Here is a 26,375-nt window from a genome sequence, read left to right on the forward strand (position 1 = left end):
TCGTATGTAGATTCAGGCGTTGCTGATCCTGCTTGTGAGGGTTGAGAGATCCCGATAGATTTCGGAGCCCAAGAGGTAGCTGCTCGGCGTTCGCAGCCCCGTGCTTCTCCCCCTTTATCTCATTTCCTTTCCCTTATTAGTGATTCTGTAGTAGCTTTGTAGACTCTTCATACTTGTATTAATTGATAGATGCTCATGACTGGTGACAACCCGGTACTGGGCTATGTTGGGTTTGTTTTCTGCAAATTGTACTGTTTACTACTTATTTTGGAATTTATCATGTTTAAGACTTAATACTTATTATTTTAATTGCTTAAAATTTGAATGGGAATGTGTCAGCTGGCCTTGTCTTCACGAGAGGTGTCATCACTACCGGGTCCGGGTTTAGGGTTGTGACATGCAGATTTGTACTGTATCTGTTATATACGTCGTTCCAAGTTGTTACTGCAAATTCTCGCAAACTTTCCTTTAGTCTACTCGAGGCTTCTGGACATTCTTATTCAGATTACTTGTGAATGCCATGGCTGCCCAACTGTCAGGTGCTCGTGGTAACAACATCATCTCCCATTAGAATTTATCCACAAACTCCTTGAGTAGTTCTCTGTTTCCCTGTTTTACTTTAAAGATATCTTCCATCCTTTTTTAACTTTTTGAGCTCCCGAATGTGCTTTTTATAAATGAATCTTCAAGCTCAGCAAAAGAATCAATACAGTTTTCAAGTAAGAGAGAATAAGATGTTAATTCTCCTTCGTGAGTGTTTCACCAAATTTTTTGACTAAAACTAATTCGATTTCTTTCTTGGTTAAATCGTTGCCTTTCACGCCAGTTGTAAACACTGTTACGTGATCCTACGGTCAGTTGTTCCATCGTATTTTAGAATATCAAGAATTTTAAACTTCTTAGGAATCGGTAAAGGTGATACACTTGGCTTCCAGAGTTGTTGTGAATATTTATCAATATCTACTCCTTTAATCACAGGTGGTACGCCGAGTATTTGTTCTACGCGATCATTTTGCTCTTTCAACTATTTATACAAAGTTTGTAACAAACTTTATAAATCAGAAATATTTGGCGTACCTGACCTTCCATCACGAGATTCACTGGGAGTTCCCCCGCTTCCTGAATTAGCAAGCCCTGAGCGTGGGTTTTCTATGGTCGCGGTATTCTTTGGAGGAGGAGTTGGTGGTGTAGTTGGCAATCAACTAACAAAAACTTGAAGATCCCCTTGATGATCTGTGATGACCCAAAAGGTCATCACTCATTTTGAAAGTAAATTCCATGTTCCAAGGCCTTGAAACCTCTTTTGTCTTACCTCGATTTGTGTGCACAGTCTAGGCTCATTTTCGGAAAGCTTTTATGTGAAACTAAGTAAAATAAGGAAAATGACCTTTAAAATTGATTAAAGTTGACTTTGGTCAACATTCTTGGTAAACGGACTCGGACCAGTGATTCGACAGTCTCATAGGGTCCGTAGTAAAATATGAGACTTGGGCGTATGTCCGAAATCGAATTCCAAGGTCCCAAGCCCGAGAAATGAATTATTAAAGAAAATTATTTTCTGGAAAATATAAAGTCTTTTAGATGTGAATTGATGTAATTTATTGGTGTTATCGAGCCCGTAACTTGGTTCTGGAGCCTGATACAAGATTGAAATAATAATTGAGTTGAATTTGTGAAGTTTGGTAAGAATTGGAGTTCGTTTGGTAAGAATCGGACCTTTATTTAAGAAAATAGTAATTTTTATGTTTTTGAGTGATTTCATAAATTTGAGGTTTAATTCATAGTTTTTGAAGTTATTTTGATGATTTGATTGCACGAGCAAGTCAGTATGATGTTTTTGCACTTGCGTGCATGTTTGGTTTGGAGCCCGGAGGGCTCGGGTAAGTTTTGGAAAGGCCACAGAGTGAAATTGAACTTAGGAAAAGTTGCTAGTATCTAGTATTTTTGTCCAGGCCTCTCATCTCGCAATTGCGAGATCAAGCTTTGCAATTGCGAAGTCCTCAGGCATGGGAATTGCGACCTAGGCGTCGCAAATGCGAACCTAGCCTGGACAGGACTTGGTCGCAAATGCGACCATTTTATCGCAAATGCGAAAAGGGTTGTGTCATAAATGCGAGTAATCCCTCGCAAATGCGAAGGCAACAGGTCTTGAAGGGGTTCACAATTGCGAACCCTGGTCGAAGTTGTGACATCTGCGACCAATTAATTGGGACTTAGATGGATTTTTCTTCATTTTTCAAGCTCTCTCAAACCCTAAGCTCTCTTGGGCAATTTTCTAAAGAAAAGTTCTTCTCCAAATCAATTGTACGTCATTTCTAACTCAATTTCTTTAATCCATAACATCTTATCAAATGATTTCAATTCAAAATCAAGGGTTTCAAAGGAGAAATTGGGTGTTTTGGGTAGAACTTAGGATTTCTAATTCTTGGGGATTTGGACCTCGATTTGAGGTCCAATTTCAAAACAAATAATATATTTGAGTTCCTGAATGAGTAATCGGATTTTGGTTCGAACCTCGGGTTTTTACCATGTGGGCCCCGATTTTTGTATTTTTGGGGAAATCTTTAGAAAACCTATTTCCATGCATTAGAATTGATTCATTTAGCATTTATTGATATTGTTAAGTAAATTGTGGCTATATACAAGCGAATTGGTGGTGGAAACAAGAGGTAAAGCGGTAGTCGAGGCTTGAATTGTGTTCGTGGCATTGAGGTAAGTGTTTGGTCTATCCTTAGCTTGAGGGATTAGGAGTTGTGTCTTATTTTCTAAGTGTTAATTGTTGAGTACGACGTATAGGTGTGTTGATGATTACCTATACGTCAGTGTCAAGCATGCCCGTGAGTCTTATACAAAGATGGATGTGACTCCGTTTCGTATTGTTCATGCTTTATATGATGATTTCTTTTGTTGAACAAGGCTTATGGAAGTATTATTTGAAATTGAACATTGTAGAGCGTTGGCTCAAGTTGAGAATTGAGTTGTGAAGTAATTATGGAAAAGAGAAGAGGTTTATGATATTGTCTCCCTTGCCGGGATGTTATTGCTTTTAATATTATCTCCTTTGCCGGGATGTTATTACTCATGATATTTTTCCCTTGCCGGGATTTTATTGTGATATTATTGATTCCATTGCCCAAATTTCTTTGTGATTGTTGCTTGGGTGAGGAAAAGTGTAAAGCACGAAGGGTGATGCCGTGCATGATTTTGAGAGTGTTAATACACGAAGGATGATGTCATGCCGATATTGTGAGGTAAAGGCACAAAGGGTGATGTCGTTCCATACAATGGAAAATGTTGTGCCATGATATGAGTGATAATGCACGAAGGATAATTCAGTGCCATGATTATGTGAGGTAAAAGCACGAAGGGTGATGCCGTGCCGATTATATTAATTCTTATGGTGAGGATGAGAATAAAGCATGAAGGGAGATGACGTGCACTTGTCATTGATTTCTTTATTCTTACTTACAGTTGAATTTTCATGTTCCTTTCACTTATTTACTGAAATTTTGGTTGTACATGATATTCCCCACAACATGTTTCCCTTCTCATCTTTAACTGCTAGTTTCTGTCATTATTACTTGCTGTATATGTTATAACTGCACAGGTTTATTTGGTAGTCTTGTCCTAGCCTTGTCACTACTTCACCAAGGTTAGGCTAGACACTTACCAGCACATGGGGTCGGTTGTGCTGATATTACACTCTACACTGTGTGCAGATCCCATGCTGCAGCTTTTGGACCACAGTGAGGTTGCTACCTTTAGTCCACAGGCGACCCGAGGTAGTCATGCAGGAGTCTGCAGGCCTTGGCATCCCCTTCCTGTCTAGTTTTTCTTCTGTTCTTTACTATTTCAGAAACAGACATGTATCTATTTTGTTCGGACCCTATTTGTAGTATTCTTAGATAGTCTATGAGATTGTGACACCAGTTCTGGGTAGCTTATGTTTATGGATCTGTATCGGTATTATTTTAAATTCTTACATTTCATTCTTCCGCTTTATTATTTTCGTTGTTTATAAAATGTTAACGCACAATTATTAAGGGATTAAAAATGAAAAGGATTGAATAATTGGAATAATTAGCTTGCCTAGCTTTCACTAGTAGGCGCCATCACAACTCCCGAGGGTGGGAAATACGGGGCGTGACAAGTTGGTATCAGAGTCCTAGGTTGCTTAGGTCTCACAATTTACGAACAAGCTTAGTAGAGTCTGAGGAATTGGTACGGAGATGTTTGTATTTATCCCCAAAGGCTACAGAGTTAGGAAAAACTTCACATCTATTCTTTTCTCTCGTGCGACTGGATTTCTCAATGCTAATTGAACTTCCACTCTGTTCTTTCATAGATGGTGAGAACATGTACCGCTTCATCAGCTGACTAGCAGCCCGAGTCACCAGCAGCAGCTCCTACAAGGGGCAGAGGTCGAGGCCATGCTAGGGCTCGAGGTAGAGGTAGGGCTCAGCCCAGAGCTCGAGCAGCAACACCAGTGGTAGAGCCTCAAGTTGAGTTTGACGATGAGGTTCCAGCCTAGACAGTTCCAGCAAGACCAGCTCAGGTCCCGTAGGGGTTCATCGCCACCCCGGTATTTCAGGATGCTCTGGTCCGTCTAGTGGGCCTTATGGATAGTGTCGCCCATGTAGGCTTGCTTCCTGTAGCACCATCCGTCTCTCAGGCTGTAGAAGGAGCCCAAACTCTTGCTACTCGCACTCCTGAGCAGATGGCTCCCCAATTTCAGACTCTAGCAGCTCAGCCAGTTGGGGTAGTTTAGCCTGGTGTTGTGGCACAGATCGGAGAGGGGCCAGCTATGTATGTTGGTGCCTTGTGTAGATTGGATAGGTTCACCAAGCTATTCACTACTACTTTTGGTGGTACATCTATGGAGGATCCCCAAGATTATTTGGAAAGTTGTCATGAGGTTCTGCGGAACATGGGATAGTGGAGACCAATAGGGTCGACTTTGCTGCTTTTCGTTTGTCTGGATCCGCCAAGACTTGGTGGAGAGATTATTGTTTGTCTAGACCAGGTGGGTCACCGTCCTTGACTTGAGATCAGTTCTCTCAGCTATTTCTAGAGAAGTTTCTTCCTATCACTTAGAGGGAGAACTATCGGAGGCAGTTTGAGCGTCTCCAGCAGGGTTCTATGATTGTTACTCAGTACGAGACCAGATTTATTGACTTGGCCCGTCATGCTCTTCTTATACTTCCCACCGAGAGAGAGAGAGAGAGTGAGGAGGTTCATTGAGGGACTCATTCAGCCTATTCGATTGCAGATGGCTAAGGAGACAAGGTGCGAGATTTATTTTCAGGATACGACCAATGTGGCTAGGAGAGTTGAGATGGTTCTATCACAGGGGAGTGGTCAGTGGTCTGACAAGAGGCCTCGTCATTCGGGTAGGTTCAGTGGTGCCTCATCTGTAGGAAGAGATTCTTTTGGTAGGGGCCATCCTTCCGAACCATTTCATTCAGCACTTTAGGCTTCTCACGGTGCTCCAGATGGCCGTGGTTCTCAAATTTAGTATTCTGATCAGCTGCCCTATAGTGCACCACCAGCTCCTATCAGTGCACCACCGCTCCAGAGTTTTTTGAGTGGTTATTTAGGCCATCAAGGTCAGAAGTCTCAGCAACCGAGGGCTTGTTATACTTGTGGCGATACAAGGCATATTGCTAGATTTTGCCCTCGAGCACTGAGCAGCTCTTAGCATCAGGGTTCCCGTGCCATGGTTCAGGCACTGAGTGTTCCACTGCCCTCTCATCCAACTAGAGGTAGGGGTAGAGGTTCTAGATGTGGAGGTAGAGGTATTAGAGGTGGAGGTCAGGCCGCTAGAGGTGGAGGCCAGCCAATAGGAGGCCATCCCAAAGATGTAGTTTAGAGTGGTGGGGCCCAACCTGTGTTATGCTCTTCCAGCCAGGCCTGAGGCTGAGGCATCCAATGTATTTATCACATGTACTATTTTGGTTTGTAGTAGAGATGCTTCAGTTCTATTTGATCCAAGATCTACGTACTCCTATGTGTCATCTTATTTTGCACTGTATCTGGTCATGCTTAGTGATTCTTTGAGTGCTCCTGTATATGTGTCTACACCGGTGGGTGATTCTATTGTGGTAGATTGTTTCCATCATTCATGTATAGTTGTGATTGGGGGTCTTGAGACTCGAGTAGATTTGTTACTTTTGGACATGGTTGATTTTGATGTCATATTGGTGATGGATTGGTTATCACCTTACCACGCTATCTTGGACTATCATGCCAAGACTGTGACCTTAGCCTTGCTGGTTTTACCTTTTCTAGAGTGGAGAGGGACTCCTAGTCATTCTACCTGTAGGGTTATCTCATATATGAAGGCTCGGCGTATGGTCGAGACGGGGTGTTTGGCCTATTTGGCTTATATTCGTGATTCTAGTGCTGAGGTTCCTTCTATGGATTCTGTGCCTATTGTTCGTGAGTTTCCTGAGGCATTTCCTTCAGACCTGCCGGGTATGCCACCCGATAGGGATATTGACTTCTGCATTGATTTGGCTCCGGGCACTCAGCCCATTTCTGTCCCGCCATATCGTATGGCCTCGCCTGAGTTGAAAAAATTGATGGAGTAGCTGTAAAACTTGCTTGATAAGGGCTTTATTAGACCTAGTATCTGGCTTTAGGGTGCGTCAATGTTGTTTGTTTAGAAGAAGGACGGATCGATGAGGATGTGTATAGATTACCGGTAGTTGAACAAGGTCACAATCAAGAATAAGTATACATTGCCGAGGATTGATGATTTGCTTGATCAGCTTCAAGGTGCTAAAATGTTTTTGAAGATTGATTTGAGATCTAGCTACCATCAGTTGAGGATTAGGACATCCGATGTCCCTAAGACAGCTTTCCACACTCGGTACAAGCATTATATGTTTTTGGTGATGTCATTCGGGTTGACAAATGCCCCAACAGCTTTCATGGACTTGGTGAACTGATTGTTTAATCCTTACTTGGATTCATTCGTGCTAGTCTTCATTGATGATATTTTGATCTATTCCGGCAGTCGGGATGAGCATGAGCAACATCTGATAGTTGTTCTTTAGACTTTGCGAGATAGTCAGTTGTATGCTAAGTTTTCAAAGTGTGAGTTCTGGTTTAGTTCAGTTGGATTCTTGGGTCACATTTTTTCATCAGAGGGTATTCATATGGATCCGAAGAAGATAGAGGCAGTCAAGAACTAGCCAAGACCCGCATCAGCTATAGAGATCCAGAGTTTCTTGGGATTGGCAGGCTATTAGCGTCGGTTTGTGGAGGGGTTTTCATTAATTGCAGCCCCGATGACCAGGTTGACCCAGAAGGGTGCCTATTTTAGGTGGTCGGACGAGTATGAGGCGAGCTTTCAGAAGCTCAAGACTGCTTTGACTATGCTGCCGGTATTGGTTTTGCCCACAGGTTCAGGGCCATATACCGTTTATTGTGACGCATCTCGTATTGAACTTGGTGTAGTGTTGATGCAGGATGGCAAGGTCATTGCTTATGCTTCGCGATAGTTGACGATTCATGAGAAGAATTATCCAGTTCATGATTTGTAATTAGCAGCCATTGTTCATATGCTGAAGATTTGGAGGTACTATTTGTATGGCGTGTCATGTGAGGTGTTCACAGATCACAAGAGTTTGCAGTACTTGTTCAAGCAGAAGGAGCTAAATTTGAGGCAGAGGAGGTGGTTGAAGCTGTTGAAAGACTATGATATCACCATCTTATATCATCCGGGAAAGGCCAATGTGGTGGCTGATGCTTTGAGTAGAAAGTCGGCCAGTATGGGCAGTCTTACGTATATTTAGGTCAGTGAGAGACCGCTTGCTTTAGATGTTAAGGCTTTAGCCAATCAGTTCGTGAAGTTGGATATTTCTGAGCCCAGTCGTGTGATAGCTTGCACAGTCGCTCATTCTTTATTATTTGAGCGCATCCAAGATCGGTAGTATGATGCTCATTTGTGTGTCCTTAGGGACACAGTGCGGCATGGAGGTGCCAAGCAGGTTATAGTTGGAGATGATGGAGTTTTGAGGATGTAGGATCGTATTTGTGTGCCTAATGTGGATGGACTTTTGAGAGTTAATTCTAAAGGAGGCCCATAGGCCCCGGTACTCTATTCACCCGAGCGCCGCTAAGATATATCAGGACTTGCGGTAGAATTATTTGTGAAGGAGGATAAAGAAAGATATTGTTGCGTATGTGGCTCGATGTTTGAATTGTCAGCAGGTAAAGTACGAGCATCAGAGACCTGGTGGTTTGTTCCAAAAGATTGAGATTCTTGAGTGGAAGTGGGAGCATATCACTATGGACATCGTTGTTGGACTCCCACGGACTTAGAGGAAATTCAGTACGATGTGGGTTATTATTGATAGACTGGCCAAGTCAACACATTTTATTCCCATAGCAGTCTCCTATTCTTCCGAGAGGTTAGCTGAGATCTATATCCGGGAGATTGTTCGTCTTCATGGTGTGCCCATGTCTATAATTTCGGACCGAGGTATGCAGTTTACCTCACATTCTGGAGGGAAGTTCAGCGTGAGTTGGGCACACGGGTCGAGATGAGCGCAGCATTTCATTCTCAGACGGAATCGCAGTCCGAGCATCTATTTAGATTTTGAAGGATATGCTTTGAGCTTGTGTTATTGCCATTGGAGTCTCGTGGGATCAGTTCTTGCCTTTAGCAGTGTTTGCCTACAACAATAGCTACCAGTCGAGCATCCAGATGGCTCCTTATGAGGATTTATATGGTAGGCGGTGTCAGTCAATGGGTGGATGGTTTGAGCCGAGAGAGGCTCAGTTGTTCGGTTCAGATCTAGTACAGGATACTTTGGACAAGGTCAAGATCATTCAGGATACGCTTTGTACAGCTCAGTCTAGGAAAAAGAGTTATGCTGACTGTAAGGTTCGTGATGTAGCATTCATGGTCGGCGAGCTGGTGTTGCTTCGGGTGTCGCCTATGAAAGGCGTGATGAGATTTGGAAAGAAGGGCAAGCTAAGCCCTGGATTCATTGGCCCAATTGAGATTCTTGATTGAGTGGGAGATGTGGCTTACAGACTTTCATTGCCGCCGAGTTTAGCAGCCATGCATCCAGTGTTTCATGTGTCCATGCTTTGGAAGTATCACAGCGATCCATCCCACGTGTTAGACTTCACCACTGTCTAGTTGGACAAGGACTTGTCCTATGAGGAGGATCCGGAAGCTATTCTAAATCGGTAGGTTCGTCAGTTGATATCGAAGAGTTTCCCTTCTATTCGTGTTTAGTAGAGAGGTCAGCCTGCCGAGGCAACTACCTAGGAGTCTGAGTCCGATATGCGGAGCCGATATCCCCATCTTTTCTCCGACTCAGGCACTTTTCTTATGTCCGTTCGAGGACGAACAATTGTTTTAGAGGTGGAGAATGTGATGACCCAAAAGGTCATCACTCGTTTTGAAAGTAAATTCTGTGTTTTGAGGCCTTAAAACCTCTTTTTATCTCACCTCGATTTGCATGCACAGTTCTAGAAAGCTTTTATGTGAAAACTAATTAAAATAAAGAAAATGAACTTTAAAATTGATTAAAATTGTCTTTGTTTAGCATTCTTCGTAAAAGGACTCGGACCCGTGATATGACTATTTCAAAGGGTCCATAGTAAAATATGGGAATTAGGAGTATGCTCGGAATCAAATTCCGAGGTCCTAAGCCCGAGAAATAAATTTTTAAAGAAAATTATTTTTTGGAAAATATAAAGGGTTTTAGAAGTGATTTGATGTAATTTTTTGATGTTATCAGGCCTGTATCTTGGTTCCGGAGCCCGGTACACGTTTGAAATAATAATTAAGTTGAATATGTGAAGTTTGGTAAGAATCGGGGTTTGTTTGGTATAAATCAGACCTTTATTTGAGAAAATAGTAATTTCAATGTTCTTGAGCGATTCGATGAATTTGAGGTATAATTCATAGTTGTTGATGTTATTTTGATAATTTGATTACACGAGCAAGTCTATAATGTTTTTGGACTTGCTTGCATGTTTGGTTTGGAGCACCGAGGGCTCGGTGAGTTTTGGATAGGCCACAGAGTGAAATTAGACTTAGGAAAAGTTTCTAGTATCTGGTATTTTTGCCCAGGCCTCAGATCTTGCAATTGTGAGACCAGGCTTTGCAATTTCGAAGTCCTCAGGCATGGGAATTGCGACTAGGCGTCGCAAATGCGAACCTAGACAGGGCAGGCCTTGGTCGCAAATGCGACCCTTTTATCGCAAATGCGAATAGGGTTGTGTCATAAATGCGCCTAATCCCTCCCAAATGCGAAGGCAACAGGTCCTGAAGGGGTTCGCAATTGCGAACCCTGGTCGCAATTGCGACATCTGCGACCACTTAATTGGGACATAGACGGATTTTACTTCATTTTTCAAACTCTCTCAAACCCTAAGCTCTCTTGGGCGATTTTCTAAAGAAAAGTTCTTCTCCAAATCAACTCTAAGTCGTTTCTAACTCATTTTCTTTAATCCATAACATCTTTTCACATGATTTTAATTCAAAATCAAGGGTTTTCATGGGGGAAATTGGGTGTTTTGGGTAGAACTTAGGATTTTCAATTCTTGGGAATTTGGACCTCAATTTGAGGTCCGATTTCAAAACAAATTATATATTTGAGTTCGTGGGTGAATGGTAATCGTGTTTTGGTTTGAACCTCAGGTTTTGACCATGTGGGACCGAGGTCAATTTTTGACTTTTTGGGGAAATATTTAGAAAACCTATTTCCATGCATTAGAATTGATTCATTTAGCATTTATTGATTTCTTTAAGTCAATTGTGGATAGATACAAGCGAATTGGTGGTGGAAACAAGAGGTAAAGCGGTAGTTGTGGCTTGAATTGTGTTCGTGGCATTGAGGTAAGTGTTTGGTCTAACCTTAGCATGAGGGATTAGGAGTTGTGTCTTATTTGCTAAGTGTTAATTGTTAAGTACGAAGTATAGGTGTGGTGACGAGTACCTATACGTCGGTGTCAAGCATGTCCGTCAGTCTTATACAATGATTGATGTGACTCCGTTTCGTATTGCTAATGCTTTATATGATGATTTCTATTGTTGAACAAGGCTTGTGGAAGTATTATTGGAAATTGAATATTGTAGAGCGTTGGCTCAAGTTGAGAATTGAGTTGTGAAGTAATTGTGGAAAAGATAAGAGGTTTATGATATTGTCTCCCTTGCCGGGATGTTATTGCCTTTATTATTATCTCCCTTTCCATGATGTTATTACTCATGTTATTTTTTCCCTTGCAGGGATATTGTTGTTATGTTATTGTTCCCTTGCCGGGATTTTATTGTGATATTATTGCTTCCCTTGCCCAAATTGATTTGTGATTGTTGCTTGCGTGAGGAAGAGTGTAAAGCACGAAGGGTGATATTGTGCATGATTTTGAGAGTGTTAATGCATGAAGGGTGATGTTTTGTCGATATTGTGAGGTAAAATCACGAAGGGTGATGTCGTGCCGCACGATGTAAAATGTCGTGCCATGATATGAGTGATAATGCACGAAGGATAATTCCGTGTCATGATTATGTGAGGTAAAATCACGAAGGGTGATGTCGTGCCAATTATATTGATTCTTATGGTGAAGATGAGAGTAAAAGCACGAAGGGTGATGCTGTGCACTTGTCACTGATTTCCTTATTCTTGCTTACAATTGAATTTTCGTGTTCCTTTCACTTCTTTACTAAAATTTTGTTTGTACTTGATATTCCCCGCAGCATGTTTACCCTTCCCATCTTTAACTGCTAATTTCTGTCATTATTAATTATTGTATATGATATAACTACACAGGTTTATTTGGTAGTTTTGTCCTATACTCGTCACTACTTCGTCGAGGTTAGCCTAGACACTTACCAACACATGGGGTCAGTTGTGCTGATACTACACTCTGCACTTTGTGCAAATCCCGGTGCTTCAGCCTTTGGAGCTATACTCTGCACTTTCTGATACTAATTTCCGTTGTTTATAAAATGTTAACGCACAATTGTTAAGGGATTAAAAATGAAAAGGGTTAACTATTTGGAATAATTGGCTTGCCTACTTTTACTATTAGGTGCCATCACGACTTCCTAGGGTGGAAAATTCGGGTCGTGACATGATCATTCGTATGTGATTTTGATCTTTGAAGTATTCCTTCTCGGGACTTTCGAGGAGATTCTTGTGGTGAAAAGATTAGTGGCGTTCCTCCCTCCTGTTGATTTAGTTGGTAATTGTCCTTGACAATTGACATAATTGTTTGTCATAAGGAGAATTTGGAAAGTGAAAAGATTATCAGATTTCCGGCAACGAAACCAATTTTTTTAACCAAAAATATGTTTCTTGGTCAAAATCTAAATTGAGCAGAAAACGAATTATTGATAACCAAGTTTTACTTCGCTTTCACAATGATATTTAAGGAAAATAATAAGAATGGCAGAGGAATTGATTAATGTACAAATTGCAAAATCATGATTGAGAATTTCGAGAAAGTAGAAAAGTAAAGAGTATATTTCAATATTGCTTCAGATTTGTCCCTAAAAATAAAATTATGTGCCCTTACATAGGAATGTACAATAGTAACGGTTTTTCCCACATAATTTGGGTAGATTATGGGCATTAATGATATTGATTGCTCATTATCTCGGATATCTATAATTGGCATATTTATTGCTATAAATTTCCCATAACTATTCTGATTCCCCTTCCTTATTTATTTCCCGTTAATCTACCTTTCCCTTTTTTTGTTCTTTATTCATTCTATCCTTGTCTATTCTTTGCCAATTGTTAGGCCTGGTTCTCTTTTATGTTCCGTATCGTGAGTATTTCTCCTTGTGACTTCTCTTCTCAGTTAATTCTATCAATTGAGAATGTCACTTGCCACTATATCACTATTCCACGTGTCATGCCATGTCAGCATTCCAATATTTCACGTGTAACGTCATTTCACCACCAATACAAATACCATTGGTAAATGCACAAAATAAAGGATCATTCTTTTTTCTGATAAGCAACACAAAGGGAATTCTTATTGTGGCAATTTGAATAATCGAAGAGACACGCGCACCTGAGACAAGAAGAGTAAAATAGCTACATAAGAGGGAAAAATGAACAACACATGAAGAAGCAGAATACCAACTTCCAGTCAGGACCTATGAACCATTCTCTAGCCTCTTTATTTAGTTAGTGAAAATTTTTATAGCCCCATAGGAAACAGCAAAGTAACCCAATAATCTCTGGAGACCACCTGGGAGGGATATACATATATACATACACACACACTGAAGAGAGTAATATCCCTCCGATCTCCCGCCTCCACCCACCCCAAAAAGAGAAGGAAAACTGGACTAAGTTTCCACGTCAATGCTAAGTTCAAAAGGTGAGAGAATATAAGTATTTTCATGCCTTGAAGCTTTCTGAAGTCTGAATTTCTGTATTTTCAATCTTTCAACTGATCTTAATATGTTCAGTAAAGGTCATAAAATCTTTTGTTCACCATATTTCAGTCTCCTAGCTATTAAACTAGGCCCAAACTAAAAAACATTCCTCCCAAAAATGTACAAAGTTTTGTGGTTTACATGAATTACAAGGATGAACTGATGAAACAAATATAGAGGAAAGCTCAAACACCATATATTTCTTTTTGTATACGGTCAAATCGGACTTTTCTTATTTTGTATGACTAATCAAGACTGGAACGTGGCAGGCCAAGGTTCGACCCCATGTTACATCGGACCATGATGTAAAGTTAGATTGCCGAGCTCGTGACCTAGAGATCGATCGAGATTGATATCGGGCAAGATCGAGACAATCCAAGATAGAGACCGATCAAGATCTCTTACCAAGCCAAATAATGGAAAGCCAAAATATCTATGATCGGGCGAGGATCACAGCAGAAATCTCGGCATGTATCAAGAAAAGGCCAATTAATTAGCTACTCATGGGATTTATTACTATATTTAGAATAGTATCAAGGGTAGGACTCCCCTACTATATAAAGGGGATCTAATCATTTGTAAAAGATATAACATTCAAGCAACACAATATACTACCTTTATCTTAATCTCTCAATACTCTGTTACTTTATTCATATTTTTCAGTGGAATATTCATTTGGTTCGAGGGCGACCTAGCTCGAGGGCCAAAGCTATAAGTTTCCTTTGGTTTGCTTTTATTTCTATTTACGGTCAATTTCAATATCAATTTACATATTTTCTCAGTTTGTGCTAAGTAAAATCACGTGTCCTTAAAACCATGTATAAATCCAATTGTTATCCGTTTTTAGGGTAAAGACTTTGTCGCCTACTGTGGGGCTAAGGATAATAGTGATTGCCTGGTACTAACTTTCGTGACACACACTATTTAATACTTGTTATAGTGAGTATCTTTGATTCCAAGATCAGCATGTCAAACTCTCAAGCAGCACCCACACATATAAACAATGGCCTTAGTCTCCATGATGAAAACGTCAACATAGTCGCCCCGGGGAATGAAGTACCTCTAGTTGACCACGATGGAGTCCTGGTCTTTGACCCAATCGACGCCAGTTCCCATATTCCTATTAATGCAAATTTGGCCTCTATCTTGAGAGTAGCATCTGCAGAGACGTTTGATAAACTGGTCAGAGCACATAGGGCAGTGAAGAAGGTGGGATCAACCTTCGGGTTATAATCAAAATGTTTCAGTCTCAACAAGCTACAATTGCACAACTCCAAAACCAGAACCATGCACCAAGCAGGTTTGAGCCCGAGCCATCATAGGAAGTTGTTCGTACGGTCAAACAGAAATGAATCAGGGACCGATCCCGCAATCATAAACATGCTCGAGGAACTAACAAAGCGAGTTGAATCGAGGGAGAAAAAGATTGAAGCAAATGACAAGAAAGTGGAAACCTATAATTCCAGGGTTGATAAAATTCTAGGGGCACCATCAATTTTGAAGGGTTTGGATTGAAAGAAGTTCATGCAAAAACCTTTCCCCCCGAGCGTGCGTGTAACAACCCGACGGTCGTTTTGAGTATTTACACTTTTTTGTGCAATTTACAGGCATACGAAGCTTTGTATGATATATTTTGACTTGTGTGAATCGCCGGTTTGGTTTTCAGGTTATTCGGAATCGATTTGGAAGAATGAATTTAATTGTTGAAGCTTTAAGTTGAAAGAGTCGACCAAGTTTGAATTATTGAGAATTTAACTCCGGAACAAAGTTTTGATAGTTCTGGTAGGTCCTGATGGTGATTTTGGACTCAGGCGTATGACCGAATTCGCATTTGGATGTTTCTAGAAGGTTTCAGCACAATTTGGCAAAAATTGGAAATTTGAAAGTTTTGGGAAGTTCAAAAGTTTGACTGTGAGTTGACTTTGTGGTTATATGGATTGGATTGTGATTTCAGGAGTTGGTATAGCTTCGATATGTAACTTGGAACTTGTGTGCAAAATATGGGCTAATTCTGGGTTGATATGCTATGTTTCGGCATCGGTTATGGAAATTGAAAAGTTCAAAGTACGTTAAGCTCGATTTGAGGTGCGATTCGACAATTTCATGTTGTAGCATGATTTGAGGCCTCGAGTAGGTCTATATTATGTTATGGGACTTGTTGGCATGTTCGGACGGGGTCCCAAGAGGCTCGGGCATGTTTCAGATTGATTTCGGACTATTTTTCATTCATTTTTCATTGTTGGTTCTGCAAAGTTAGGGTATCTGTTTTTTTTAATTGCGATCACGGAGCAAGGATCGCGATCACGATTGCATAAGGATGTCTAATGGCTAGGGTCAAGTTTTTCTACGCATTCATATGTTCTCAGACACATTCGCATAGGTTGCTGAGGAATGAGCATCGCGTTCACGCCAGTGTGCACGAGTTCGCGTACGTAACGACCTGGTCGGTCGTTTTATGAGTTACCGCCTCGTTTCCCCCATTTCTGCTTCTTTAAGCTTTGATCATCTGTATTATGTGGTATCGGTCTAGTCGGTTCGAATCTGGAATGGTTTTGGGAAGGTTTGAGACACTTAGTCTCTTAAGTTGGTCTTTAGTAGGAAAAGTCAACCGAAAGTTGAATTGTGAGAAAACAATCCCTGAATTTGGTTTTTATGATTCTGATAGCTTCGGGAGATGATTTGGGACTTAGGATCATGATCGGAATGTGTTTTAGAGGTCCATAGTAGATTTAGGCTTGAATTTGTGAAAATGAATTTTTGGCATTTTCCTATTGATAGGGGATATTTTGATATCGGGGTCGAAATGAAATTTCGGGAGTTGCAGTAGGTTAGCTGTGTCATATGCGATGTGTGTGCAAAATTTCAGGTCATTCAAATGAGGTTTTATAGACTTTTTGATTTAAAGCAGAACTCGGAAGTTTTTAGAGTTCTTAGGCTTAAATTTGTGGTTAATTTGATGTTCCCATGTTGTTTTAGCTATTTTGAAGTTTGGTAGAAGTTTGTAAGGTGGTATATGACTTATTGATCTTTTGGTCGAGGTCCCGGGGGCCTCGGGGTGATTTCGGATGGTTGACTGGAGGTTTTGAATTGGAATTGGCCGCTGAAGTGCTAAGTTCCTGTCATAACTGCACCTGCGCCTTGGGGACCATAGGTGCGGACCCGTAGAAGCGGAAATGAAGTCGCAGATGCAGCCAAGAGAGGGAAATGCTGGAGATGCAAATGTGGAACTTTGGGCACACCTGGATGGCGCAGGTGCGAGATTTTGATCGCAAGTGCGGTGGCTGGGCGGATAAGTGAAATCCGTAGATGTGCACCTAGGACCGGAGGTGCGGTTCCGCAGGTGCGATAATTAGACCGCAGATGCGTTTTTGCTTGGGTCACTTTTTTTATGACATTTCAAACGGGAAGAAGCTTTGGAGAGCAAATTCAAGGAAGTATTCAAGAGGGTTTCTTAGAGGTAAGTTCATTGGTCCCTAAACTCGTTTTATGATGATTTTTAAGGTTGTAAGCTTGAAATCTATGGGAAAATCAGTAGCAAATTGGGGGTTAGGGTTTGAAAAAAAATTAGAGATCTAAAATTAGGGATTTGAGGGGTCATTTGTGGTCGGATTTTGGTACTTTTGGTATGAATAAACTCGTGTGGGAATAAGGATTCCATTGATGAAAATTTTGTCGGATTCCGAGACATGGGCTCGGGGGTCAGGTTTGGTCAATTTCGGGATTTGTGCTGTAATTTAATTACTTTCGTATTGGTTTCACTCCTTTAGAATATATTGATGGTTATGAACTGATTTTGGTTAGATTCGAGGCATTCAGAGGCCGAATCGAGAGGAAAGGGCATCACGGGCTAGAGTTTGGCTTGGGTTGAGGTAAGTAACGCTTCCAATATTGGTTCTGCGAGTTCGAATCCCCGAAATATGTGTTCTATGATTATTATGAAGGTGATGCTATGCCATGTGATGGGCGTATGGGTATGCACCGTGGGAAATGCGGCCTGGATAATTCCAGAAAACTACTTAATGGTTCTTTCTTACCGATATTTGTGCTGTAATTATATAATCTAGTTGTTGAGCTGTAAATAATGCTGATTATCATGTTAAGGCTTCACGCAGATATTATTGAGACCGAAGAGGTCTATTCTTGCTATCATACAATTTATTTTGTTGATATTCTGTACTCGGCCCTTTTCATGCATATTATATCATGTCTCAGTCTCGATTATTACTATTTGCCACATTTTATTGTTCACCGGGCTAGTATCATGACATTTGGATCCCGTGTGTGAGACTGGTTTGTTATGACTGAGGGAGGCCGAGAGCCTGATATTGAGTGACAGTATGAGATTTGGGCTGCACACCGCAGCGATATATTGAATAAGCCTTCGTTGGCTTTTTTATAGAGCTTGGGCTAATGAGAAAAACCCCTCCGAAGTCTTTACACCCCCAATGAGCACAGATGATGATATTAAGGGATGGATCTTCCCTGGATATAGAACTTGTCCGAAGTATTATACCGGAGATGGTTCTTATCCATGAGGCTGCATTGGCCTGTGTCCTCGGTACTGGATGACTACGGTCAGTGATGTATATTCCATGGATATTCCCTGGGCCATATGGCCATATACAGTACCGAGGGGTTGAGCACTTATGAGTGGAAGTTCATGGAACATTGATCATGCTAGTTGTGCATTGGTATATGTAAAATCTCTGAGTTTTGAACTTCGTACTGTTCAGTTGCATTTAAATACTATTGAACTTTACTTGAACTGTAAGCATGTCTATTTTTCTTGTTCAGATATATGTTATTACCTGTTGAGGGTTGGTCCATGACTACCTGTCAGTCCATAGGTTGGACTTGTTACTTATTGAGTTGGTGTACTTACATTACATCCTGCACCTTGTGTGCAGATCCAGGTGTCTCGGGTCACGGTAGCGACTGCTGATTATCTTGTGCGGACTTTCACTTGGAGATTGCGAGGTAGCTTTTTGGCGACCGCAGTTCCGCCTTCTCCTTCCCTATCTTCCACTAGTTTATATGTTGGATACTTTCAGACTGTACTAGTCTTGTTATTTCGAACAGTTGTAGTAGTTTTTGCTCATGACTAGTGACACCCAAGGTCGAGCTTGTATTTTCTTTCTGCTGGTTTTGGAACTTCTATTTTTATTATCATTTGATTTCTGTTAAAACATGATGTTTTCTTAAGCTTTTCAATTGGAAAATAGAGTAATTGGAAATAAGTGGCTGGCCTAGTTCCACGATAGGCGCCATTATGACCGGGTCGGTTTTTGGGTTGTGGCAAGGTCAGTCAACTATGGGTCTCCCTAGAGGAGGAGGCCGATCAGGTGGTTGTCAGGCCCGTTTCTACGCCCTTCCAGCCAAACCAGATGTTATTACTTCTGATGCTATGATCACAGGTATTATCTTAGTCTGACATAGAGATACCTTTGTATTATTTGATCCTGGTTCTACTTTCTCTTATGTGTCATCATATTTTGTCCATTATTTGGATATGCCCTGCAAGTCTATCATTTCATCTTTTCATGTTTGTACTCTGGTAAGCGATACTGTTATAGTAGACCATGTATACCGGTCATGCGTTGTGTATATTAGGGGTCTTGATACCCTAGTGGATCTTCTGTTACTTTGCATGGTGGACTTTGATATGATATTGGGCATGGATTGGTTATCTCTGTGCCGGGCTATTTTGGTCTGTCATGCCAAGACAGTGACGTTAGCTATGTTGGGTGTGCCACGAATTGATTGGCGAGGTTTGTCTGATTATGTTCCCAGAAGGGTAATCTCATTCTTGAAGGCCCAGCGTATGGTTGGGAGAGGTTGTCTTTCATGCTTAGCATTTGTGAGGGATGTTAGTGTAAAGACTCCTAACATTGATTTTGTTCCAGTTGTGAGGGATTTTCCTGATGTATTTCCTACAGATCTGTCGGGCATGCCACTGGACAGGGATGTCGATTTTGGTAATGATCTGGTGCCGGGAACTCAGCCCATTTCTATTCCACCATATCATATGGCACCAGCGGAGCTGAAAGAGTTGAAGGAGAAACTTCAGGAACTCCTTGATAAGGGGTTTATTCGGCCTATTATTTTTCCTTGGGGTGCGCCTATTCTATTTGTGAAGAAGAAGGATGGCACGATGAGGATGTGCATTTATTACATGACGTTAATTAAAGTAACAATTAAGAACAAGTATCATTCACCTCGTATCGATGATTTATTTGACCAGCTTTAGGGAGTGAGAGTGTTCTCCAAGATTGATCTCCAATCAGGGTATCACCAGTTGAAGATCAGGGACTTGGGCATTTGATGAATAGCGTGTTTCGGCCGTATCTCGACTCGTTTGTCATAGTTTTCATTGATGATATTCTGGTATACTCGCATAGTTAGAAGGAACACACTGAGCATTTGAGAGATGTATTGCAGAGATTGAGGGAGGAGAAGCTTTAAGCAAAGTTCTCCAAGTGTGAGTTTTGGCTCAGTTCAGTGCCTTTCTTGGGGCGCGTGGTGTCCAACGAGGGTATTCAGGTTGATCCAAAGAAGATAGAGGCAGTTTAGAGTTGGCGCAGACTATCCTCAACCACTGAGATTTGCAGTTTTCTTGGTTTGCCAGGTAATATACCACTGGTTCGTTCAGGTATTTTCATCTATAACATCACCCTTGACCAAGTTGACTCAGAAGGGTGCTCCTTTTATGTGGTCGGATTAGTGTCAGGCGATCTTTCAGAAGCTCAAAACTGCCTTGACCACAGCTCCAGTGTTAGTATTGACATCAGCTTCAGGTTCATACACAGTGTATTGTGGTGCTTCAAGGGTTTGTGTCGGTTGTGTTTTGATGCAGGAGGGTAGGGTTATTGCTTATGCTTCTCATTAGTTGAAGCCCGACGAGAAGAACTACCATTTTCATGATCTAGAGTTGGCTGCCATTGTTCACGCGTTAAATATTTGGAGGCATTACTTGTATGGTGTGTCTAGTGAGGTGTTTACTGATCATCGTAGACTCCAGCACTTGTTCAAACAGAAGGATCTCAATTTGAGGCAGCAGAGATGGTTAGAGCTACTGAAGGATTATGACATCACTATCTTATATCATCTAAAAAAGGACAATGTAGTGGTCGATGCCTTGAGAAGAAGGGTGGTGAGTATGGGCAGTTTGGCATATATTCCTGTTGGGGAGAGACCTCTTGCAGTTGATGTTCGGGCTTTGTCCAATCGGTTTGTGAGGTTGGATATTTCGGAGACTAGTCAGGTATTAGCATGTATGATTTCTCGGTCTTCCTAATTTGATCGCATCAGAGAGCGCTAGTATGATGATCCTCACTTGCTTGTCCTTAAGGACAAATTTCAGCATGATGATGCCCGAGATATGACTATTGGTGATGATGGAGTGTTGAGGATGCAGGGCCGGATATGCGTTCCCAATATGGATGGGCTTCGGGAGCTAATTCTGGATGAGGCCCAAAGCTCACAGTATTCCATTCATCTGGGTGCCGTGAAGATGTATCAGGATCTGAGGTAGTATTATTGTTGGATGAGGATGAAGAAAGACATCATGTAATTTGTAGCTCGGTGTCTCAATTGTCAACAAGTGAAATATGAGCATTAGAGGATGGGTGGCTTGCTTCAGCAGATAGTGATTCAATAGTAGAAATGGGAGCGTATTACCATGGACTTTGTAGTTGGGCTCCCACGGACTTTGAAGAAGTTCGATGGTATTTGGGTGATTGTGGATCGGCTGACCAAGTTCTCGCACTTCTTTCCTATTTGTACTACCTATTCATCAGAGCGGTTGGCTGAGATCTATATCTGGAAGATTGTTTGCTTGCATGGTGTCCCCGTTTCCATCATTTCTAATAGGGGAACTCAGTTTACTTCGCAGTTTTTGAGAGCCATACAGCGAGAGTTGGGTACTCAGGTTGAGTTGAGCATACTCTTTCACCCTCAGACGGATGGACAGTAAAAGCGCACGATTCACATATTGAAGGACATGTTGTGCGCTTGTGTGATTGACTTCGGTGGTTCATGGGATCAGTTTCTACCGATCGTGGAGTTTGCTTATAACAACAATTATCAGTCGAGTATTCAGATGGCTCCATATGAGGCTTTGTATGGGAGATGGTGTAGATCTCCAGTTGGTTGGTTTGAGCCGGGTGAGGCTAGGCTTTTGGGCATGGACTTAGTGTAGGATTCTTTGGACAAGGTGAAGGTGATTCAGGAGCGGCTTCGTACAACGCAGTTGAGATGGAAGAGTTAAGCTGACAGGAAGGTCCGTGATGTGTCCTATATGGTTGGGGAGAAGGTTATACTGAAGGTGTCACCCATGAAGAGTGTTATGAGATTTCGGAAGAAGGGTAAATTGAGTCCTCGGTTCATTGGGCCTTTTGAGGTACTTCGGAGGAATGGTGAGGTGGCTCATGAGCTTGCTTTGCCACCCATCTTGTCGAGTGTACATCCGGTGTTTCATGTTTCTATGCTCCGAAAGTATACTGGGGATCCATATCATGTTCTAGATTTTAGCACGGTTCAGTTAGAGGGAGATTTGATTTATGATGTGGAACAAACAGCCATTCTAGAGCGTCAGGTTCGAAAGTTGAGGTCGAAAGATATAGCTTCAATGAAAGTGCAGTGGAGAGGTCGGCCCATAGAGGAGGCTACCTGGGAGACCGGGCGGGAGATGCGGAGCAGATATTCTCATCTATTTGAGGCTTCAGGTATATTTCTTGACTCGTTCGAGGACGAACGTTTGTTTAAGAGATGGAGGATGTAATGACTCGGCCGGTCGTTTCATGACTTACCGCCCCATTTCCTCCATTTCTGCTTCATTATACTTTGATCATCTGTATTATGTGCTATTGGGCTAGTCGGTTCGAATCCAGAATAGTTTTGGGAAGGTTTGAGACACTTAGTCTCTTAAGTTGGTCCTTAGTTGGAAAAGTCAACCGGAAGTTGACTTGTGAGAAAATGATCCCGGAATTTGGTTTTGTTGATTTGGATAGCTTCGTGAGGTGATTTGGGACTTAGGAACGTGATCGGAATATGTTTTGGAGGTCCAGAGTAGATTTAGGCTTGAATTGGCGAAAATGGATTTTTGGCGTTTTCCGGTTGATAGGGGAGATTTTGATATCGGGGTCGGAATGGAATTCTGGGAGTTGCAGTAGGTCCATTGTGTCATATGGGATGTGTGTGCCCAATTTTAGGTCATTCGGACGAGGTTTGATAGACTTTCTGATCAAAAGCAGAACTCAGAAGTATTTAGAGTTCTTAGGCTTAAATCTGTGGTTAATTTGATGTTCTGATTTTGTTTTAGGTGTTTTGAAGATTGGTACAAGTTTGGAAGGTGGTATATGACTTGCTTGTGCTTTTGGTTGAGGTCCAGGGGGCTTTAGGGTGATTTCAGATGGTTGACGGGAGGTTTTGAATTGGAATTGGCAGCTGACGTGCTAAGTTCCTGTCATAACCGCACCTGCGACTTGGGGACTGCAAGCGCGGGGCCGTAAAAGCGAAAATGAAGTCGCAGATGTGGTCAAAAGAGGGAAATGTTGGAGCCGCAGATGTGAAAATTTGGGCGCACCTGTGATGGTGCAAGTGCGAGATTTTGATCACAGGTGCGGTGGCTGGGCGGATAAGTGAAATCTGCAGATACGCACGTGGGACCGTAGGTGCAGTTCTGCAGGTGCGATATTTAGATCGCAAATGCGGTTTTGCTGGGTAAGAACATATATATTTCACCCTTCACGAATTTGGGTCATTTTTTTCATAACATTTCAAATAAGAAGAAGCTTTGGAGAGCAAATTCAAGGGAGAATTCAAGAGGGTTTCTTAGAGGTAAGGTTCTTGGTCCCTAAACTCGTTTTTATGATGATTTTTAAGGTTGTAACCTTGAAATCTATGGGAAAATTAGTAGCAAACTGGGTGTTAGGGCTTGGAAAACAATTGGAGACCTAAATTAGGGATTTGATGGGTCATTTGTGGTCGGATTTTGTTACTTTTGGTATGAATGAACTCGTGGGGGAATAAGGATTCAATTGATGTAAATTTTGTCAGATTCCGAGCTGTGGGCCCGGGGGGTCGGGTTTGGTCAATTTCGTGGATTGTGTTGTAATTTGATTAATTTCATATGGTTTTCACTCCTTTAGCATATATTGATGGTTATGAACCGATTTTGGTTAGATTCGAGGAACTTGGAGGCCGAATCGAGAGGAAAGGGCGTCGTGGGGTAGAGTTTGGCTTGGCTTGAGGTAAGTAACGCTTCCAATCTTGGTTTTGCGTGTTTGAAACCCTGAACTATGTGTTCTATGATTATTATGAAGGTGGCGCTATGCCAAGTGATAGGCGTATAGGCATGCACCGTTGGAAACGCGGCCTGGATCATTCCAGAACACCACTTAGTGGTTCTTTTTTACCTATATTTGTGCTATAATTATGTGATCTAGTTGTTGAGCTGTAAATCATGATGATTATCATGTTAAGGCTTCACGCCAATATTATTGAGACCCAAGAGGTCGGTTCTTGTTATCATATAATGTATTTTACTGATATTATGTACTCAGCCCTTTTCATGCATATTATATCATGTCTTAGTCTCGATTATTACTATTTGCCACATTTTATTGTTGACCAGGCCAGTATCATCACATTTGGAGACCGTGTGTGAGACTGGTGAGTTATGACTGAGGGAGGACGAGAGCCTGATATTGAGTGACAGTATGATATTTGGGTTGCACACCGCAGCGACATATTGAACAAGCCTTCATTCGCTTTATTATAGCGCTTGGGCTATTGAGAGAAGCCCCTCTAGAGTCTTTACACCTCAGTGAGCACAAATAACGATATTGTGGGATGGATCTTCCCTGGATATGATTCTTGTCCGAAGTATTATACCGGAAGATAGATCTTCTCCGTGAGGCTGGATTGGTTTGTGTCCTCGGTACTAGATGACTGCGGTCAGTGATGTATATTCCGGGACGGATCTTCCCTGCGCTGGATGGCCATATAAAGTACCGAGGGGTTGAGCACTTGTGAGTGGAGGTTCATGGAACATTGATCATGCTAGTTGTGCATTGGTATATGTAAAATCTCTGAGTTTTGAACTTCGTACTGTTCAGTTGTATTTAAATACTATTGAACTTTACTTGAACTGTAAGCATGTCTATTTTTCCTGTTCAGATATATGTTATTACCTGTTGAGGGTTGGTCCATGACTACTTGTCAGTCCATAGGTTGGACTTGTTACTTATTGAGTTGGTGTACTCACGTTACCTCCTGCACCTTATGTGAAGATCCAGGTGTCTAAGGTCACGGTAGCGGCTGCTGATTATATTGTGCGGACTTTCACTTAGAGATTGCGAGGTAGCTTTTTGGCGACCACAGTTCCGCCTTCTCCTTCCCTATCTTCCACTAGTTTATATGTTGGATACTTTCAGACTGTACTAGTCTTGTTATTTCGAACAGTTGTAGTAGTTTTTACTCATGACTAGTGACACCCGAGGTCGGGCTTATATTTTTTTTTTACTGGTTTTGGAACTTCTATTTTTATTATCATTGGATTTCTATTAAAACATGAAGTTTTCTTAAGCTTTTCAATTGGAAAATAGAGTAATTGGAAATAAGTGGCTGGCCTAGTTCCACGATAGGCGCCATCATGACCGGGTCAGTTTTTGGGTTGTGGCAAGGTCAGTCAACTAGGGGTCGCCCTAGAGGAGGAGGCCGATCAGGTGGTTGTCAGATCCGTTTCTATGCTCTTCCAGCCAAACCAGATGCTATTACTTCTAATGCTATGATCACAGGTATTATCTCAGTCTAACACAGAGATGCCTCTGTATTATTTAATCCCGGTTCAACTTTATCTTAAGTGTCATCATATTTTGCCCATTATTTGGATACACCCTGCGAGTCTCTCATTTCATCTTTTCATGTCTGTACTCTGGTAAGCGATATTGTTATAGTAGACCGTGTATACCGGTCGTGCATTGTGTCTATTGGGGGTCTTGAAACCCCAGTGGATCTTCTGCTACTTTGCATGGTGGACTTCGATATCATATTGGGCATGGATTGGTTATCTCCGTGCGGGGCTATTTTGATCTGTCATGCCAAGACAGTGACGTTAGATATGCCGGGTGTGCCACGGATTGATTTGCGAGGTTTGTCTGATTATGTTCCCAGCAGGGTAATCTCATTCTTGAAGGCCCCGCATATGGTTGGGAGAGGTTGTCTTTCATACTTAGCATTTGTGAGTGATGTTAGTGTAGAGTCTCCCACAATTGATTTTGTTCCAGTTGTAAGGGATTTTCCCGATGTGTTTCCTATAGATCTATCGGGCATGCCACTGGACAGGGATGTCGATTTTGGTATTGATCTGGTGCCGGGCATTCAGCCGATTTCTATTCCACCATATCGTATGGCATCAGCGGAGCTGAAAGAGTTGAAGGAGCAGCTTTAGGAACTCCTTTATAAAGGATTTATTCGGTCTATTATTTTGCCTTGGGGTGCGCTTGTTCTATTTGTGAAGAAGAAGGATGGCATGATGAGGATGTGCATTGATTACAGGAAGTTAATTAAAGAAACAATTAAGAACAAGTATCATTTGCCTCGTATCGATGATTTATTTGACCAGCTTCAGGGAGTGAGAGTGTTCTCCAAGATTGATCTCCATTCAGGGTATCAACAGTTGAAGATCAGGGACTTGGATATTCTTAAGACAACCTTCAGGACCCGATATGGTTATTATGAGTTTCTTGTGATGTCTTTTGGGCAAACCAATGCCCCAGCAGCGTTCATGCATTTGATGAATAGCGTGTTACGGCCATATCTCTACTCGTTTGTCATAGTTTTCATTGATGATATTCTGGTACTCGCATAATTAGAAGGAGCACACTGAGCATTTGAGAGAGGTATTGTAGAGATTGAGGGAGGAGAAGCTTTATGCAAAGTTCTCCAAGTGTGAGTT

General features: G+C 41.7%; 3 protein-coding genes across 3 annotated transcripts; all 3 read left to right on the forward strand.

The window, feature by feature from the left end:
• Nucleotides 1-18,728: 18,728 nt before the first annotated feature.
• LOC138885120 (uncharacterized) lies at nt 18,729-19,664 on the forward strand. Its single transcript, XM_070166020.1, has 2 exons — nt 18,729-18,831; nt 18,991-19,664. Exons 1-2 carry the CDS (start codon nt 18,729-18,731, stop codon nt 19,662-19,664), a joined length of 777 nt encoding a protein of 258 aa, XP_070022121.1.
• A 2,049-nt stretch (nt 19,665-21,713) lies between these two features.
• On the forward strand, nt 21,714-22,777 carry LOC138885121 (uncharacterized). The gene is made up of 2 exons (XM_070166021.1): nt 21,714-22,062; nt 22,737-22,777. The coding sequence occupies exons 1-2, from the start codon at nt 21,714-21,716 to the stop codon at nt 22,775-22,777; spliced, it is 390 nt and encodes a 129-aa protein (XP_070022122.1).
• A 2,293-nt stretch (nt 22,778-25,070) lies between these two features.
• LOC138885122 (uncharacterized) lies at nt 25,071-25,868 on the forward strand. Its single transcript, XM_070166022.1, has 2 exons — nt 25,071-25,215; nt 25,375-25,868. Exons 1-2 carry the CDS (start codon nt 25,071-25,073, stop codon nt 25,866-25,868), a joined length of 639 nt encoding a protein of 212 aa, XP_070022123.1.
• The last annotated feature ends 507 nt before the right edge of the window (nt 25,869-26,375 follow it).

This window comes from Nicotiana sylvestris, chromosome 2 (assembly GCF_000393655.2).
Source record: "Nicotiana sylvestris chromosome 2, ASM39365v2, whole genome shotgun sequence".
Taxonomy (NCBI): domain Eukaryota; kingdom Viridiplantae; phylum Streptophyta; class Magnoliopsida; order Solanales; family Solanaceae; genus Nicotiana; species Nicotiana sylvestris.

What these genes read in the sequence shown, in the direction of transcription:
- LOC138885120 (XM_070166020.1), top strand. Translation starts at nt 18,729, where the DNA reads ATGGGTCTCCCTAGAGGAGGAGGCCGATCAGGTGGTTGTCAGGCCCGT. An exon ending in TTCTGATGCTATGATCACAG is followed by an intron (nt 18,832 to 18,990) that starts GTATTATCTTAG and finishes ATACTGTTATAG; the next exon opens with TAGACCATGTATACCGGTCA.
- LOC138885121 (XM_070166021.1), top strand. Translation starts at nt 21,714, where the DNA reads ATGGTTGGGGAGAAGGTTATACTGAAGGTGTCACCCATGAAGAGTGTT. An exon ending in AATGAAAGTGCAGTGGAGAG is followed by an intron (nt 22,063 to 22,736) that starts GTCGGCCCATAG and finishes ATTTTGTTTTAG; the next exon opens with GTGTTTTGAAGATTGGTACA.
- LOC138885122 (XM_070166022.1), top strand. Translation starts at nt 25,071, where the DNA reads ATGACCGGGTCAGTTTTTGGGTTGTGGCAAGGTCAGTCAACTAGGGGT. An exon ending in TTCTAATGCTATGATCACAG is followed by an intron (nt 25,216 to 25,374) that starts GTATTATCTCAG and finishes ATATTGTTATAG; the next exon opens with TAGACCGTGTATACCGGTCG.